Source organism: Aspergillus thermomutatus (assembly GCF_002237265.1).
Source record: "Aspergillus thermomutatus strain HMR AF 39 chromosome Unknown NODE_250, whole genome shotgun sequence".
Taxonomy (NCBI): domain Eukaryota; kingdom Fungi; phylum Ascomycota; class Eurotiomycetes; order Eurotiales; family Aspergillaceae; genus Aspergillus; species Aspergillus thermomutatus.
The window spans coordinates 26,380-41,213 of NW_020798300.1; the positions used below are offsets into that span (position 1 = coordinate 26,380).

The window sequence follows — 14,834 nt, forward strand, 5'->3', positions numbered from 1 at the left end:
CACTTACTGGACGCATGCGATGGTGCGGTTGCTTTGAACACCGGCGTTGGTGGTATGGGTTGGTGACCATGATCTTTTTCGCCTTGCTTTTATTCACTTGACAGCTCTGATGAGCTACTTGAATCAATAATACGTGTCAACGACATGCGTTCCATCCAACAAACAATCTCTGCATATATGGCGCTCATCAAATCAGTATTCATTGCGTAGACTCTGGCGTCTCCGTCTGGAGCAAAGACATTCCCCAATGCTGTATCTATCCCAAACCCAGCCCACTCTGTAGCTGCGTCCGAGGCCCCGACTCGTCTTCGCTATCTGTCTCATCCCCGGCAGCATCGGGATCCATCGTCCGCCTCGGTCGAGAATCGCGATCCAGATCTTCCACTCGATCAATGTCATCCTCTTCTTGTGTCTCATCTTCATCCTCCTCGTCCTCGTCCTCGTCCTCATCCTCCTCATCTTCATCAACTTCCTCGTCATTCTCCAACCCCTGCTCCTGTTCCTCCTGGGTATCATCGTCATCTTCCTCCTCCTCATCCCCCGGCGGAGCAAGAGACGACCCCACCCCCTCAACCCGCTTCACCCTCTTCGCCTCGCGCACTGTGCTCTCCTCGTCATCCTCACCCCCAGCCTTTCCAGCCTGCCGCACCGCCCCCTCAGCCCCAGCGTCAGCACTAACCCCAGTCCCACTCTTCCTCGCCTTCCGCTTCCCAGCCTTCATCTCCGTAAACGCCTCCAACTCCTTCTCAAGTCTAGGCTGGAACGCATCGAACTCCAACTCGGACAACGCGGCGAAGACATCCGCAGGGGCAATCGTCCGTTTGAGGGTCGCCTCGTTCGCGCTACCACTTCCAGTCAGCATATCACCCCCATCACCAGCCCCAGCCGCCCCAACCCTTGCCGCTTGAGCAAGTGAAGAAGTAAATAAAAAGAAAAGAAAAACGTACTGCGAAGCAAGATACGACACAAACACCGTCGCAGCCTTCTGGATCGCTAGCACCGCATCCTTCTGTATGGCTGTGTTGGGCGGGAGGACGGACTTTGCCAGCCGGAGGGTGAGGGACCGCGGGAGGAGGTAGTCCTGGCATGCACCCATCAATCATCAGTTTTTTGTAGATTTAGCAAAGAAAGCGGGGGGGCTGGGTTACCTCTATGCTCACGCCCTCGGCGCGAGCTTTGAGCTGCTGCTCTGTTGCTTGGACGTTCTGTACCGGGGAGGTCTGCGGCTGCGGCGAGGGGCCGTCTGTGTCGGCGGGGGCGTCGGAGGTGGATTTCCGGGTGGGCATTTTTTGTTCGCGTGCTATTTATCAGAGCATCGATGGTTCTGGGGGGTATGCTTGCTGGCTGTGATGGTGTGGTGGGTATGCTGTGGTTGAGTGTGGTGATGACGCGAAAAGTCCGCGGACGCGAGGGTTGGCGCGTGGCGAGCCTTATCTGACCGTTGGGATAGTATGTAGCGTATCATACGACGAAGGTGCGGGCACTCGATGGTGGATATGCTTTGACCGGGTTTAGAGTATTTACAGGCGAGTATTATGTTTATAGATTTTGGGGGGGATTAGAGTCGGGAGACTAACTAGGTAGGTGTGATTACAGTGCAATTGTAGATATATTTTTGCGGAATCCATCACCGCATACTTGAAGTTCTTAACCAACCATGTTCATAAAGCCACCCCTCACGTCAAATTGAACCTTGGAGTCAAGCTAGGAAATCTACCAGCCCTCCCAGTAGAAGGTCATGAACTAGGAGAGCATGAGCGGCGAGGAGGCAATGCGCAGGAGGGCGTTTATGTGAGTTGGGGAGGAGGTTACTAAGGATGAGCTGGATGCTCTGAGATAGGATGAAGACGGCGCAAGATGATTATGTAGAGGCTAGGTCTAGCAGAGTAGTACATGTGCGAGGAGGTTAGTTGGGCGGTGGGTTGTTCTTTTACACATATGGCCATTGCTTGAGGTGAATAGGTCGGAGGCGTGATGTGATCATCATCACCGTGGTAGAATCCCAGATTGATATTGTTATCTATCTAACGTACTGTCCAAAGGAAGACTCAAGAACCGGGACAACGCCTTTTTTGGTATCCATAAATGAACTGAAAAAAAGAATGAAACGTATCTCGTAGTGCCGTCTACTCCGCCATCTCCTCGTCGTCGCCCTCGCCATTGCCCCAGAGTCCCTCGATCTTGAACTCCGCGGCCCACTCGGTGACAATCTGTTTCGTGTCGACACCCGACTCGACAGGTGCAGTCGAGCCACCCTGGGCAGTCGTCACGACGGAAGGCAGGACGGGGGCGGTGGCCCAACCCTGGATGCGTCCGTCTCTCCAGTCGTTGATCACGGTCATCGCGGCGCTCTCAAGATTTGGCACACCGCCCTTGCCGAGACGACCGCGTTTGCGAGCGACCTGGATCAAGAAGTCGGTGGTCTGATCGTTACCCGACGGGAAGAGCGGCGGGATGTTGTAGAGTTGGAGCATCTTCGACATGAGCTGCTCGGATGACGACAAACGTCTCAGGAGCAGACTGACGGCGGGGATGGGGTCCTCAATCTGCTTGGGAGGGATGGCATTGAGCAACACCAGGCGGGCGTGCTCGTCCTTCTTGTTCTTGCTCTTCTTCTTATCGCCGGTGTTGGGGAAGACGATACCGGGCGAATCAATGAGTTTGATCTTGCTGTCCAGCTTCACCTGTCTCAGACTGGTGGTCACACCGGCCTCGGCGCCAGTGGGGCATGCGTTGCTCGATCCCTTGTTGAGACGAGCAGACAGAGCGTTGATGACGGAGGACTTTCCCACGTTGGGGTAACCGATGATGCCGACCGAGATCGACCGCTTCAGCTGCTTGTTGGCGGCATATGACTTGAGGGCGCGGAAGAGCGTCTCCGAGGTGCCCTTGACGGTCAGCTGCTTGTGGTCGAAGCTGTGCGCGTTGGCCGAGCCATTGGACGCCTTGAGCGGCAGCGTGGGGAAGGATCGTCGCAAGTGCACCAGCCAGCCCTTAAGCACAGCAGGGGGGACCAGATCGATCTTGTTAAGAATCAAGATCAGTCTCTTGGAGCCTCTATCTGCAGCCATCACCTCACGCTCGACCTCCTTCGACCGGGTGCCTTCCGGATCACGAGCATCAAGCACATACAAGATCACATCCGCAGCCTCCACGACCTGCTTGAACACCTTGTCGAACGCCCGCCGTGAGCTTTCCTTCGAGGTGGGTTGTGAGACAAGCTCGGGGACATTGTCGCCCAGTGTAGCGCCGCCTTCTTCCTCGTCTTCGTCCATGCCGTCCACATCATCATCGTCGTCGTCGTCGTCATCGTCCATTTCGTCATCGTCATCGTCATCCTCCTCATCACCGTGTTCGTCCTCATACTCGGCGGCCCGCGCACGGGCAGAGGCAAGCAGAGCAGCCATGGGATTCGACGAGTCAAGATCATCCTCATCCATATCCTCATCAATGTCATCATCATCGAGCATAGCGTTGGGGCCAGCCTCTCCAGACTGTGACTGCTGTTTCTCGGCCATCCGTCGAGCACGTGCTTCCTCCTTGAGACGCTGTTGCTCCTCTGCCCTCAATCTCTTCTTTTCCTCAATCTCATGAAGAATCTTGTCCTTGAATGGGAACAGATTGGGGATACCGGGATCCTTCTTGACCTTGGAGCGCCATTCGGGGTTCTACCGAGAGAGACATTAGCACCTTTTGTCGAACTTCGCAGACCATGGGAATCAAAATTACCTGCTTTGCAAGCTTTCTCGCCTTCCGTTGCTTCGCCGCCGAAGCTTTCTCAATTTTGTGTCGTAGGCGGACGGGCTTCCGCTTCGAATTCTTGCCTGTACTCGACAGTCAGCGACCATATTCATTGATTACCTCAATGAAGTCATACCAAAATTGTTCTTGACCATCTTGACGAACTACAGACACAGCCCGTCTAAAAATGCACTCCAGCAAAGAGGAAGACAAAAGTTCTCCAGATAAGCGGCCCAGATCCTCATCAGATATTTTTTGCAAATTGGGCCGGCGCCAAGATTTCACCACGCTAAGATAACCGGACTATCACTTGTGCCGATCTCCAGTCCGCGGCGCTGGAAACATTTAGGACGGCGGGGTTTATGGAGCAGATATACTCCGTACTACAGTTGAATAGATTGTTTTCTTCAAATTAACCTTCTCGACGTTTGTTGTGTTGTTATAGTCGTTCATTACGGATTGGACAGTCGCTTACGGTTGAAGCATTGTGAGCACCATCCGATCTAGATCCAAGTATCACTTTCTCTCGACTATTATCTACCAACTCTCGGTCTCAGCCCATCATGACCCGTACTGAAGGCTCATTTTCTGCCCCTCCACAAGTGCACACTTTCGATGGGCTCTTGTCCGATTTCGATGGAACAATAGTCGACTCGACAGAAGGTTAGTACTCCTCGGTTCACACCGCGGTATCTCTCTAACGACATATCCTGCGACAGCGATCGTCAAGCACTGGCACCTGTAAGTCAGCAAATACATGACTACCTACAAACCCTGTATCTAAGTACGGTCGCAGCATTGGCGCTGAGCTAGGCGTGGACCCCAAGGTCATCCTCTCAACATCCCACGGCCGAAGAAGCATCGATACCATCCAGCTGTACGACCCCTCCAAGGCCAACTGGGAATGTAAGTACTCGCTAGACGATATCTATCGACCCGACACCCAAGCTGACAGCACGCCCACAACAGACGTCAGCTACATCGAGGGCCGCATCCCCAAAGAATATGGTTCCGACGCCGTCGAGATCCCCGGCGCCAGATCCCTCCTCGACGCGCTGGACGAGTCCGGTGCGCGCTGGGGCGTCGTGACGTCCGGCACCCGGGCTCTCGTCGACGGCTGGCTGGGCGTCCTCAACCTCACACATCCCAAGGTGCTGGTTGTCGCGGAGGACGTCGAGCTGGGCAAGCCCGATCCCCGGTGCTACCTGCTTGGCCGGTCCCGGCTGGGCCTGGAGCACTCCTCGTCCCTGGTGGTGCTGGAAGATGCGCCATCGGGGATCCGGGCGGGCAAGGCCGCTGGCTTCAAGGTGATTGCGCTGACGACGACCCACACGCTCGAGCAGTTGCGGGAGGCCGGGGCGGATTGGATTGTGCAGGACCTGAGGAGCATTTCTGTCAAGGGGGTTGAGGATGGGAAGCTTCAGCTGGAAATCAGGAATGCGTTCCAATAAAGGGAGAACAGGAGGGGGCAGACCTCACTTGCAGTCCAATAGAGGGGGTCAATGGTCTGGTCTTATTGAGTGCATGGATTGTCAATCTTTGTCAGCTTGTATATAGAATGGTTTACAGAGTAGATATTGTAGATAGATAGTACGGTACTTACATACATACACCTGGAGGAAAATTTCTTTGCTGCCAGCTTGATGTGCCTGGCTAATATGACAGGTATGTACTTTTGTATGCAGGTATGATGTAAAAGTCCATGCCTTGCATCGCACTAACCAGAGAATGTTGTGCCATTTGCGAATTGCATCGCGCCATTGGGAAAAAAGCCCCAGTGACCATCACCATCCTTGATGAACGGCTCTAGTGAAGCCAGACCATTTGAACCTTGAAACTCTGCCCTCGGGATCCATCCACCGAGTATCTAGCCCTACGGGACCGAGTTTGGATCATTTTACACCGTGCGTAGCCTATTGACAGTTGGCCTAGAAACGAGATCGAAAATCCGGTAGAAAAGAGCCTTGAACCCCTTCCTAACGCTCTGATGAGCTGGAGGCCCACCGCAAGCCCACCAACTCGCACCCTGGCGGTGAAGACCTTGCGTTATGGAGTCGTCGGACAATTCTCAACGATCAAGTACAGTAGTATTGCTGATGGCGTCGTCCTGCTCACAGTAATGAGCTTCACCGGTGCTGAGATGGACACTCACCGAAATGGCGGACTCTTCACCGCTCCACGACCACGCCCTCGGTCTGATATGTCTCAAGTGGCGGACGAAGATCGCGCAATTCCAAAGGATAACTAGAACAGACAACGCTAGCGTCTAGACGACAAAGTCATGGAGCTGGAGCTCTGCCAGAGTAAGCTTGCAGCTATGTACCGCATTCATCGGCATGCTCACCGACATGCTCGAGCACTGGGAGGAGCTCATGGAGGTGGCGGGACGGGCTGCGAGCGACAGAGCTCATTACTGCATGATTTCGGCATGCAGATAGATCATAATCCGAGTCAGATCCCGAATCTAGGCTTGTCTGTGGCGTTGTGCAGTCCGTCACAAGCAGAACAGGCAGACGCCAAGGGCTTCTTTTGCCATTCGAAAGAGTTTCCACACGAGCGTGGTGTCGTGAAGGGGGGCGATAGACTTGTGGATAGAAGGAGGCAATCGAGTTCTGGAAGCTGGAGGGTCAATCGGTGTTGGTCGATCCAGAGTCAGAGGAAATCTGATCTGTATCATTTCAGCGCTCTGACCCGTTTTTCGCGGCGGGAGATCGAAAAGTGGCGCTTTCACTCAGAGCTGAGTCTGATATGACATGCAAGGGATGGGAACGTCTTTCCAGGATTAGATTGTGGAAATCTTTTGCTTCCACCTTCCTAGATCGTTCTGATTACGATTGTATCATACTGAGACAGCTTGGGGTTCGAACAACGGGCAGCAGCGGGAGTCGCGTAACAGCAGGATGAATTGAGTTTTAACTCACAGCTACTGAACGAGTGAGTTGTAGGTAGAAGTGTTCGTTGCTGAGCAGCACAATTCTGCGTTGTCTGTTCGTCAAGCTGCTTCCTGTATGGCAGCAATGCTCAACAGGAGCTTTGTAGAAGTTTCAAGCATCTGTTGATACTGTTTGGGAACAGGAATAAGCGGAGATACCGTCAGTAGCTGTCCCCTTGACAGAAGGCATCGGTCTTTTTTGGCCATCACAAGCCGTACTATTGTGTCGAATGACAAATTCCAGTCGATGAGGTCCTTGGGCTAGAACCGAACAAGATCCCAAGGGCGGCTGACACCGAGGCACCGCCACAGTGTAATTTGGACTGTTTTGTGGCGCTGCAAGTCAGTGCTGAAACTGAAAGAATAATGATCAACGGAGTGACCGAATAGGACTAGTCGAGTACTTTGGTGGCTGATACAGGACCTTTACCTCAGGTACCTCCGTATGTACCTTGGTATCGTTAACTTTTAAGAAAGCTGGCGCATTATCATCGTAATTACGACCAAAACTGGGATCGCCGTGGTTGACGGTACGGAGGAAGTGATCGGGTCACTGGCTTAAGGGGGTGGAGTCTTTAGAAAAGGCGATGAACTTCTGTGGACTGTGAGTGTGTGAGTCTGTGACTTACACTTTAGACCCAGGAGATCCCCCAGTGCCAAGTCAACCTTATACCAGGACAGGCATATGATACTATGATGCGATTGTTGATCATCTGGAGTTCACTGACCCTCAGCCCTGCTCATACCGGTTCGGTCCTAGTCATCGATGAGGATCTAGGAGACTTTGCGGGTTGAACTTCGAGGAAAGCCTCACCTTGTTGGACCGTGAGCAACCGCTGATCACCTTGTGAGTGACTCGGAAATTTTTCTCCTCCCTTGTCGAGTGGTGCCAGTCAGCTACCGTTAAGGTCTCAATAATTGAGATCCTTCCTTCGGGTGACAACGGCTTCCTTCAGGCCCAATCAAGGCCTGAGGGATGTTCTTGAAGGCAGTCTGTGTGATTGCATCAACTCGCCTGCGGATCGAACGAGGACTCCAGCAGTCAATGCCTGTGATCCTCGTTTGACCATTTTCGACAAGCGCATAACTTAATTTCTGGATCGTCTGGTTGCGATGATCAACAATGATCTGCTGATTAGGCTAAAGACGCTGTATTTGTTCTTCGACGTGGATCCTATGCTGTCTGTCCAGTCTACACTAAGAATCTAAGGCGTTCTACTTCTGCATATGTACACAGAGTACACGTGAACGGCGTCTTTGTTGACTGTAATTAGTTCGAAACCCATCGAAGAGCTATCTATCGCAACTGCTGACATGTGAATTAATGGCATGATGCGTAGCTTCGAAAGTGGCATTACAAGCCTGAGAATGAGAAACTCGTCGCAATGAAAGGGACTCGAAATCCTGAAGTGGCCGTCAAAATTACGATCTCAATGTTTTGACTCTGTCAACGGATAATCACCAGGGGCATGACTGGAACGGCTGTCAGAAGCTCAAAGGCTGACTTATTGGCGAATTCTCCGTTGGCGGTCCAGCACAACAGACAAAGCATGGCAGGCGAATGTGAATACATATGATACATCGCATAAAGCCGCCCCCTAACATGGTCTAGCATGGCCTCAGACTCGAGGACCTGGTTTCATCTCTTTAGACTTTTAAAGCTGCATGGGGAGCTCTTTTAGGACAGCTACCACATAACCTCGTGACTTCAAGCAGGCGCTTCAGACTGCATTGCATTGCATCATGAGTGGCGAGGAGTTTGAGATATGTTCGAACAACCACCGCATTGACAATAGTCACAGAACCAGGAACTCGGGAGACAGCGAATGAAAGGCTAATCGGCGATGGACTAGACTCGAGACGACGATGTACGGCGCTGCATGTGGAAATCCGAGCATTGGAGCAAAGGGGAATAGCGGGAGAGAGCTGGCGTAGAGATCACTGATCGACGGGATCTGTCGACTATTGATGTTAGCCAGCCTAGTGGGGTTTGGCTGACTCGCTGCCACGCATTTTTGCTTGGCCTTTCTGCGGCTCATGCTCTGTTGTAGCTCTTCGACTTGAGGAAGGAGATCAGAACAAAAATGCCTGGGAGAGGATTAGATAGCAGCTACGGAGTACATGCAAAAGGGATGGCAGAAGTGCCAAGAGTTCCAAGAGCTCCAGTGAGAAGCTCACAGCCTTTTCCTTATCTCAACCTGTGTCAACTGCTTGCGTGGTACTGCAAAAGAAGGTTCAGAACAGCAGCACTGCCTTACTTTCTGACCACTGCACTCTTGCATTGGGCTCAAGAGGGTGCAACTCTGAGAAGACACAAAATCAAGAAGAAATCACTTCTGGGACATCAAGACTGACTGCTCTTCCATTTGGCCGGAGGATTGGGCTGTCTGATGATCCTCCGCATGGCCCGTACACCATGTGAGAAAGTCGCAAGTACTAGTAAATCAAGTCATAGCTTCGTCTCATGCTTGATACAGTTGATGTATGAGAGTTTCACGATTCAAAGCACAGTCAAAAAGCCGAAAACCCAGGGACAGTACCTAGGTAATTGGCCGTACAGTAACAGCAATACCGCGCATGAAGAAACTTTGGGAAATGCAAAGATGGGGGCGACGGTCCGCAAGCGCTAACCAGATCCAGAATATGTACATCTTTTTAACACAAACAATGGTCCAATGAGACACACAGGCTACAGCAATTCTGAAGATGTGGTGGTTTCCCATCAGTGGAGGCCTGAACTTGGTATTTGTCATGCAATTCTTGTCACGAGTACGGAATGATCATCATGTCATGACTCGAAGTGTAGGTAGGAGTATCCATTGAGAAGAGCCATATGGGCGTTACCCTAGGTCCTTAGTCTCTTGGATAAACACACCCCTGGGACTCCCTGAAGCTAAATCCGGCTTCAATTGGCGCTAATGCAGGAACTGACGAAGGATGCTGGGAATCATTAGGGTAATCCGTAGGGATCTGATTCATGGTATCCGTCCGAGTGCCTGATACAGTGGCAGGCTGTCGTCAACTCTCGAGATACAGAGTATTGTGCCTAAAATTTTGCCTCGCTGAGGCAGATTCAAGGTGACACATTGTTTCAACATGCTACTAGAGACTTGAAATGATGCTGCTGAGGTAGGGGCTGACCAGCGCTAATGTACAATGAATGGATTTCTTCGGGGAGGACGGGGGAAACCAGTGGTTCAGTACTGACGGGAGCATGTAAATCAGACTGTTAAAGAACAGTGGGATAACTGTTAACCAACCGCTGAGCTCTGAAACCTCATGCTGATGTGCTATTCCACTGGGATGACTGCTTCTGCAGCATGGACAAATATGCATGACTGGCCAGCGGTTTCAAGCAGTGTGATGATCTCGAGGCTAATCCGCTCTTCTCTATTCTCATCCTAATTCATCACGACGCACACCAGAAAAAGCAAGATAAGACAGAATGACTGCCCAAGCACACTGCGATCCACAGTGCATATGGAATCGCTCGGAAGATGGCGAGTAGTCACCACTCACCACAGCTTATTATCAGAGTACTCTATCTATTCACCCCAGATTCTGCTAGAATTTTTTGCAGTTTTAACTATTCCTCGAATTGTTTGTATCTTACTTTCTTAAGCTAGGTACAGTAGTCTCCTTGAAGTCTCCTGCCCGAACCCCAAAGTTAGCACTCTGTACGGATTGATTGCGCCCAGGCCGCCACCCCCTAGAACTGCACGGGAAGCAGACTTGGGCGGCTCGACTGTCATGACATTTGATACGGTACCTGATACCTTGATACGAAATTTCCTAGGTCGACCAATACCAAAGTACACCGTACCATGGTAATAAGCACTCAGTCCCCGATAACCTCCGCCGGGCATACAACATGGTACCTAATCAGGTAACTTGTGTACTTCTCCGCTAAATAGGTCAGACCTTGAGTGACTCGGATAAATGAGATGAAGAGATTTGGTCAGGACAAGGAGTCCGCAGTTCATTCAACGCTGGCACATAATCTTGAAAATATCAGTATGAATCACATAACCATACCAGAAAACCAAGTAAGGTGAGAATGAAAGTACCTTACTTCGGTGTATTGACCGACCAAAGTGGGAGGCGTAACAAGTTCCCCGATCACCTCACCCAAGCGGGCGGTAAATACGGCGCTGGTATCAAACCAACTCAGCCCAGCGGCCGAATCCTCGCAGTTCCGGCCGGCGATCATCCAATCACATCACTTCCCTCCACACCTTCTGCTCTCCTCCAAGCAACCTGCATCAGTCCATCAAGTCCCAACTCCACTCTGCATCCTTTTCCCTTTTCCCCCCAAGTTAACTGTATCTCATCTGTCTTTTCGGTCTTGTCCATACTCCTTCTCCTTCGGCTGTCAATCCTTCAGTTCTTCTCCGCCGTCCCTTCTTCCTTTTTGTCTCCTCTCAGTCGGTCTCTCAGTCTCTCCCCTTTCCATTTCAGGACCTTCTTTTTGTTTTCTTTTTCCTATTTCATTTTTAGCTAATACAGTCGTTCCCTTCTTTTTCCTTTTTTGTGGATTGTCTATTATATCACCTGTCTTCGCGCTGCCACTATACATACTGTCATTCATTTATCTTCCCTCTCGCATCCGTCGAGATCTACTGTCCATCTACTAGTACCTACAACGAACCCACCACCAGCTATCAGTCATTCTCTTCGTCCACGACACCAACCTCATACCTCTTCGATGAATTAAAGATTTGCTCCGGTCTCGCAGTCGTCACTTCTCCACCGTCGATTCGACCCTATCAGACCATTCACATCTTCTCCCCTATTCCTCGAGCATCCTAACTTCCACCGTTCCTCCGCCATGAACTACCTGCACCACCCATACGCCTTCGGCGGTCATAATGCGGTTCCATTCGATCAATCCATGGCCTACGACCCATCCATGGCACATCATGCTATGGTGCACCCAATGGATGGCTACCTATACCCTCACGCACCATACGAGATGGTTGACTTCTACCATCAACCGATCATGGACTACGAAGAATACGCGGAGAATCTGTCCCGTCCGAGGTTGACCAAAGAACAAGTGGAGACGCTCGAGGCTCAATTCCAGGCTCACCCCAAGCCAAGCAGCAATGTCAAACGTCAATTGGCCGCTCAGACAAATCTGAGCTTGCCTCGAGTTGCTGTTAGTTCATCGCTTTAGACAATCAATTATGTGACATGCGCTGACTCCGAACAGAATTGGTTCCAAAACCGACGAGCAAAGGCAAAGCAGCAAAAGAGACAAGAGGAGTTTGAGAGAATGCAAAAGGCCAAAGCAGAGGCCGAGGAAGCTGTTCGGAGTAAGACCGACGGTGCGGACAACACATCTGACTCGAACCAGAGTGATCAGACGACCAAGGAGGAGACGGATAAAGCCAATGACACCAAGAAATCAGAGTCGAGCGCATCCGGGGAGCAAAAGAAGAGCTCTGCTTCGTCCCGATCTAAGCACCACAAATCAAGGAGCGAGTCGGCTCGAGAGGCCACTTTCGCCTCGTTGCAGAGAGCTCTCCACGCTGCCGTGGCGGCTCGTGAGCATTACGGCACCGAGTGCGAGCAGGACCGAAATGATGACGACGACAGTGTTGGAGGATCCGTATCCCCAACGACGTTTCCCCTGAGCGCTCGGGCCAATGACCACGATGACTCGGAAAGCGCCCACAGTGCTCTCAACACCCCCTTTTCAGGATGGGAGAGTGCCAAAGATTCTTCAGTATCCTGGACCTCTCAGAGCGCTCAGGAGCCCTTCGGATATACTGGCCTGAACACCCCTTCATTTCCCTCGACGGAAGGTTCGCTGCAGCGTGTCAGTCAAGGTGAGGAATGGGCGAGCCAATTGGCGACGTCGGCCGAATCGATGCCTAGCCACCGTGCATCCGTCGATGTTGGTTCCTCGTCATACGGAACGATCCATTACTCTGTCAAGCCGGAGCTGTCAAGGCGAGGCTCGTCCGATGAGCTCGCCAGCACCTTGCAGGGCATTGGAATCGACACCAGCGGCTCGCCTTATGGCTTGTCGCAGCTGACTGGCCGGTCTTCATGGAAAGACGCTGGGAAAGAGCTTGACCTTGCTGCGCGAAGAAAGCGGCCGAGGCCGGCGGCCATCGGCACTTCGCGATCTGCCTCGATGCTGGCCGGGCCGTCTGCCATGTCACCGACTATGCGCCTGCCGAACGGCACTGGTCACGGAGTGGTGAGACAGTCCAAATCTGCTCAGAGTCTCAGCTCGCGGTACGCTGGTGTCCGAAAGGCGTCGGCCGCGCAGCGTTCGCCCTTCAACCTGTCCACCTTTGCCGAGGCGGGCACTTTGAATAGCAAGGCGGAGATGTCAAGCATGCTGCAACCTACGGTCACCACGGGTGCGTTGGCTCCACCGACACCGCTGACTCCGGAGGACCTTCACCACTTGCTTCCAGCCACTCCATCTGACGGTGGGTACTGCCTGTCCGCACAACCGACGAGCCACCTGTTCCCCGCGACTCAGCCCATGCAGATCAACATCGCGTCTCCTCCGGCTACTCCGCTCGCGGTGGACATGATGTCGTCGTATTCCTACCATGGCGTCGCTCCGCCGATGTCTGCCCCTGCTCACTACTCGACCTTTCCGGAGTATCCCTCTTGTGACGGGGCCTCTTTGACGGGCCGGAGCTGGGCTGACCCTACGTCTATGCCTCCTTCGGAGCAATCGTTCGCCGCCCGCTGCCAGATGGAGATGCCCACTGTGTCGTACGCGCAAGCGGTCGATCCGCCTGGTGCAACTGCGGATATCGGGCAGGTTTCTGGACCCCACTCCTTGATGTTCTCAGCCAAAGATATCGACATGCACATGTCGACGGGATCGCCAGCTGAGGATGCGCGGCCCACCGAATTTCAGATCCAAGAGTTTCCTGAACAGCAAGAGATCCACCGATTCGTCGCTCAGCAGCTTCCATCGCACAAACCCAAGGCCTACACATTCGCCGCCAATTCTACGCCACACAATTTTCAGAACTGAGCGGGCCATCTTCTGAAATGATTGACTGTTGCACTACGTGCTCTCGCGGCTTTGGCCGCCCTGTTTCAATATTGACCATTTTATACATAGCTTGGGCCTGTTGTTTATACTCGGAGCATTTCTGTGCATTATACTGTTGGAGTCTTGGGCTTCTTCACTTCTTTCTATTGAGCTTGGGGTTCGCCTTTTCTGTCGATACATTTGGGCTTTGCATCTGGTTGGGAAGCGACGGTTATACATACTTGAGGCTTTACTATGACGTACTACAATCTTACCACCTAATAACATAATATGGATGAGGATTACACTGCACGTTCAGATTTTGAGGAGTTCATCAACAGACAGTAACCGTACATAGAGTGGAACTCATGATCCACAGACTACAGTTCGTATCTAGACTAATCTCCGACCTGAATCTAACATCAATTAAACCACCAATGGTGATTGCACACAATGCCTCGAGCTGGAGATTTTACAGAGTAAAGTACTTATCCACATGGCAGGTTAGAATGGCTCCGCGCGACTAGCGACGCACGTGCGGGAGTGTAGGCACAGAATAGGCCGGACAGTGCCTGAGGCCGCGCACTTGCAAGACATCTGATATTATCACGCTAGCTTGACTGTCGCCAGGGTATAAAAATGGCGACGACCGTCCATCTGTATCTGCATCTGCATCTGCATCCGAACGTGAATCGGAATCACAATGAAGAGCGCATTGAGTCTAGTCGCTCTCGGCCTCGCCGCGACGGCGCAGGCAGCTTACTATGAGTACACCACGGTGACGGGGTACTTCCAGCAGGACGAGGCCAGCACCGACGCGTCGACGTTTGACTACGTATGCCATGCCAACCTCCTCACAAGGTGATCTGAACTAAAGCCCCCCAGACAGCAACCAACTTCGGCCTCATCAACCGCACCTACGACGCCGAGGGCACCAGCACCAGCACCAGCAACCTCTCGCAGTGGCAGCGCTTCTACAACCACGTCCACGCCCTGAACAAGCACGCCCCCCACAAAACCGAATACAAGGTTTTTTTCTTCGGCCGCCACGGCGAGGGCTGGCACAACGCCGCAGAGAGCTTCTACGGCACTCCCGCCTGGAACGTACGTCCTCCCCCCGCCTCCCCTCCCTTCCCCTTGCACCCCCTGGCC

General features: G+C 52.4%; 6 protein-coding genes across 6 annotated transcripts; 4 read left to right on the forward strand and 2 right to left on the reverse strand.

Annotated features, from left to right (window-relative positions):
- Positions 1-256: 256 nt before the first annotated feature.
- On the reverse strand, positions 257-1,286 carry cbfA (putative CBF/NF-Y family transcription factor; the record flags this gene model as incomplete). The annotated part of the gene is made up of 3 exons (XM_026757353.1): positions 257-896; positions 948-1,081; positions 1,149-1,286. 3 exons carry the CDS (start codon positions 1,284-1,286, stop codon positions 257-259), a joined length of 912 nt encoding a protein of 303 aa, XP_026611114.1.
- Positions 1,287-2,126: 840 nt separating this feature from the next.
- Positions 2,127-3,896, reverse strand: CDV56_103927 (putative GTP binding protein; the record flags this gene model as incomplete). The annotated part of the gene is made up of 3 exons (XM_026757546.1): positions 2,127-3,668; positions 3,730-3,824; positions 3,878-3,896. 3 exons carry the CDS (start codon positions 3,894-3,896, stop codon positions 2,127-2,129), a joined length of 1,656 nt encoding a protein of 551 aa, XP_026611115.1.
- Positions 3,897-4,304: 408 nt separating this feature from the next.
- On the forward strand, positions 4,305-5,192 carry CDV56_104136 (HAD family hydrolase; the record flags this gene model as incomplete). Its single annotated transcript, XM_026757755.1, has 3 exons — positions 4,305-4,404; positions 4,461-4,482; positions 4,538-5,192. 3 exons carry the CDS (start codon positions 4,305-4,307, stop codon positions 5,190-5,192), a joined length of 777 nt encoding a protein of 258 aa, XP_026611116.1.
- Positions 5,193-5,728: 536 nt separating this feature from the next.
- On the forward strand, positions 5,729-5,989 carry CDV56_104277 (uncharacterized protein; the record flags this gene model as incomplete). The annotated part of the gene is made up of 1 exon (XM_026757896.1): positions 5,729-5,989. One exon carries the CDS (start codon positions 5,729-5,731, stop codon positions 5,987-5,989), a length of 261 nt encoding a protein of 86 aa, XP_026611117.1.
- A 5,512-nt stretch (positions 5,990-11,501) lies between these two features.
- CDV56_104805 (uncharacterized protein) lies at positions 11,502-13,682 on the forward strand (the record flags this gene model as incomplete). The annotated part of the gene is made up of 2 exons (XM_026758424.1): positions 11,502-11,831; positions 11,886-13,682. The coding sequence occupies 2 exons, from the start codon at positions 11,502-11,504 to the stop codon at positions 13,680-13,682; spliced, it is 2,127 nt and encodes a 708-aa protein (XP_026611118.1).
- Positions 13,683-14,385: 703 nt separating this feature from the next.
- On the forward strand, positions 14,386-14,786 carry CDV56_105044 (uncharacterized protein; the record flags this gene model as incomplete). The annotated part of the gene is made up of 2 exons (XM_026758663.1): positions 14,386-14,517; positions 14,568-14,786. Coding segments are annotated over 2 exons (351 nt in total), but the record flags the coding sequence as incomplete, so codon positions are not given.
- Positions 14,787-14,834: the final 48 nt, after the last annotated feature.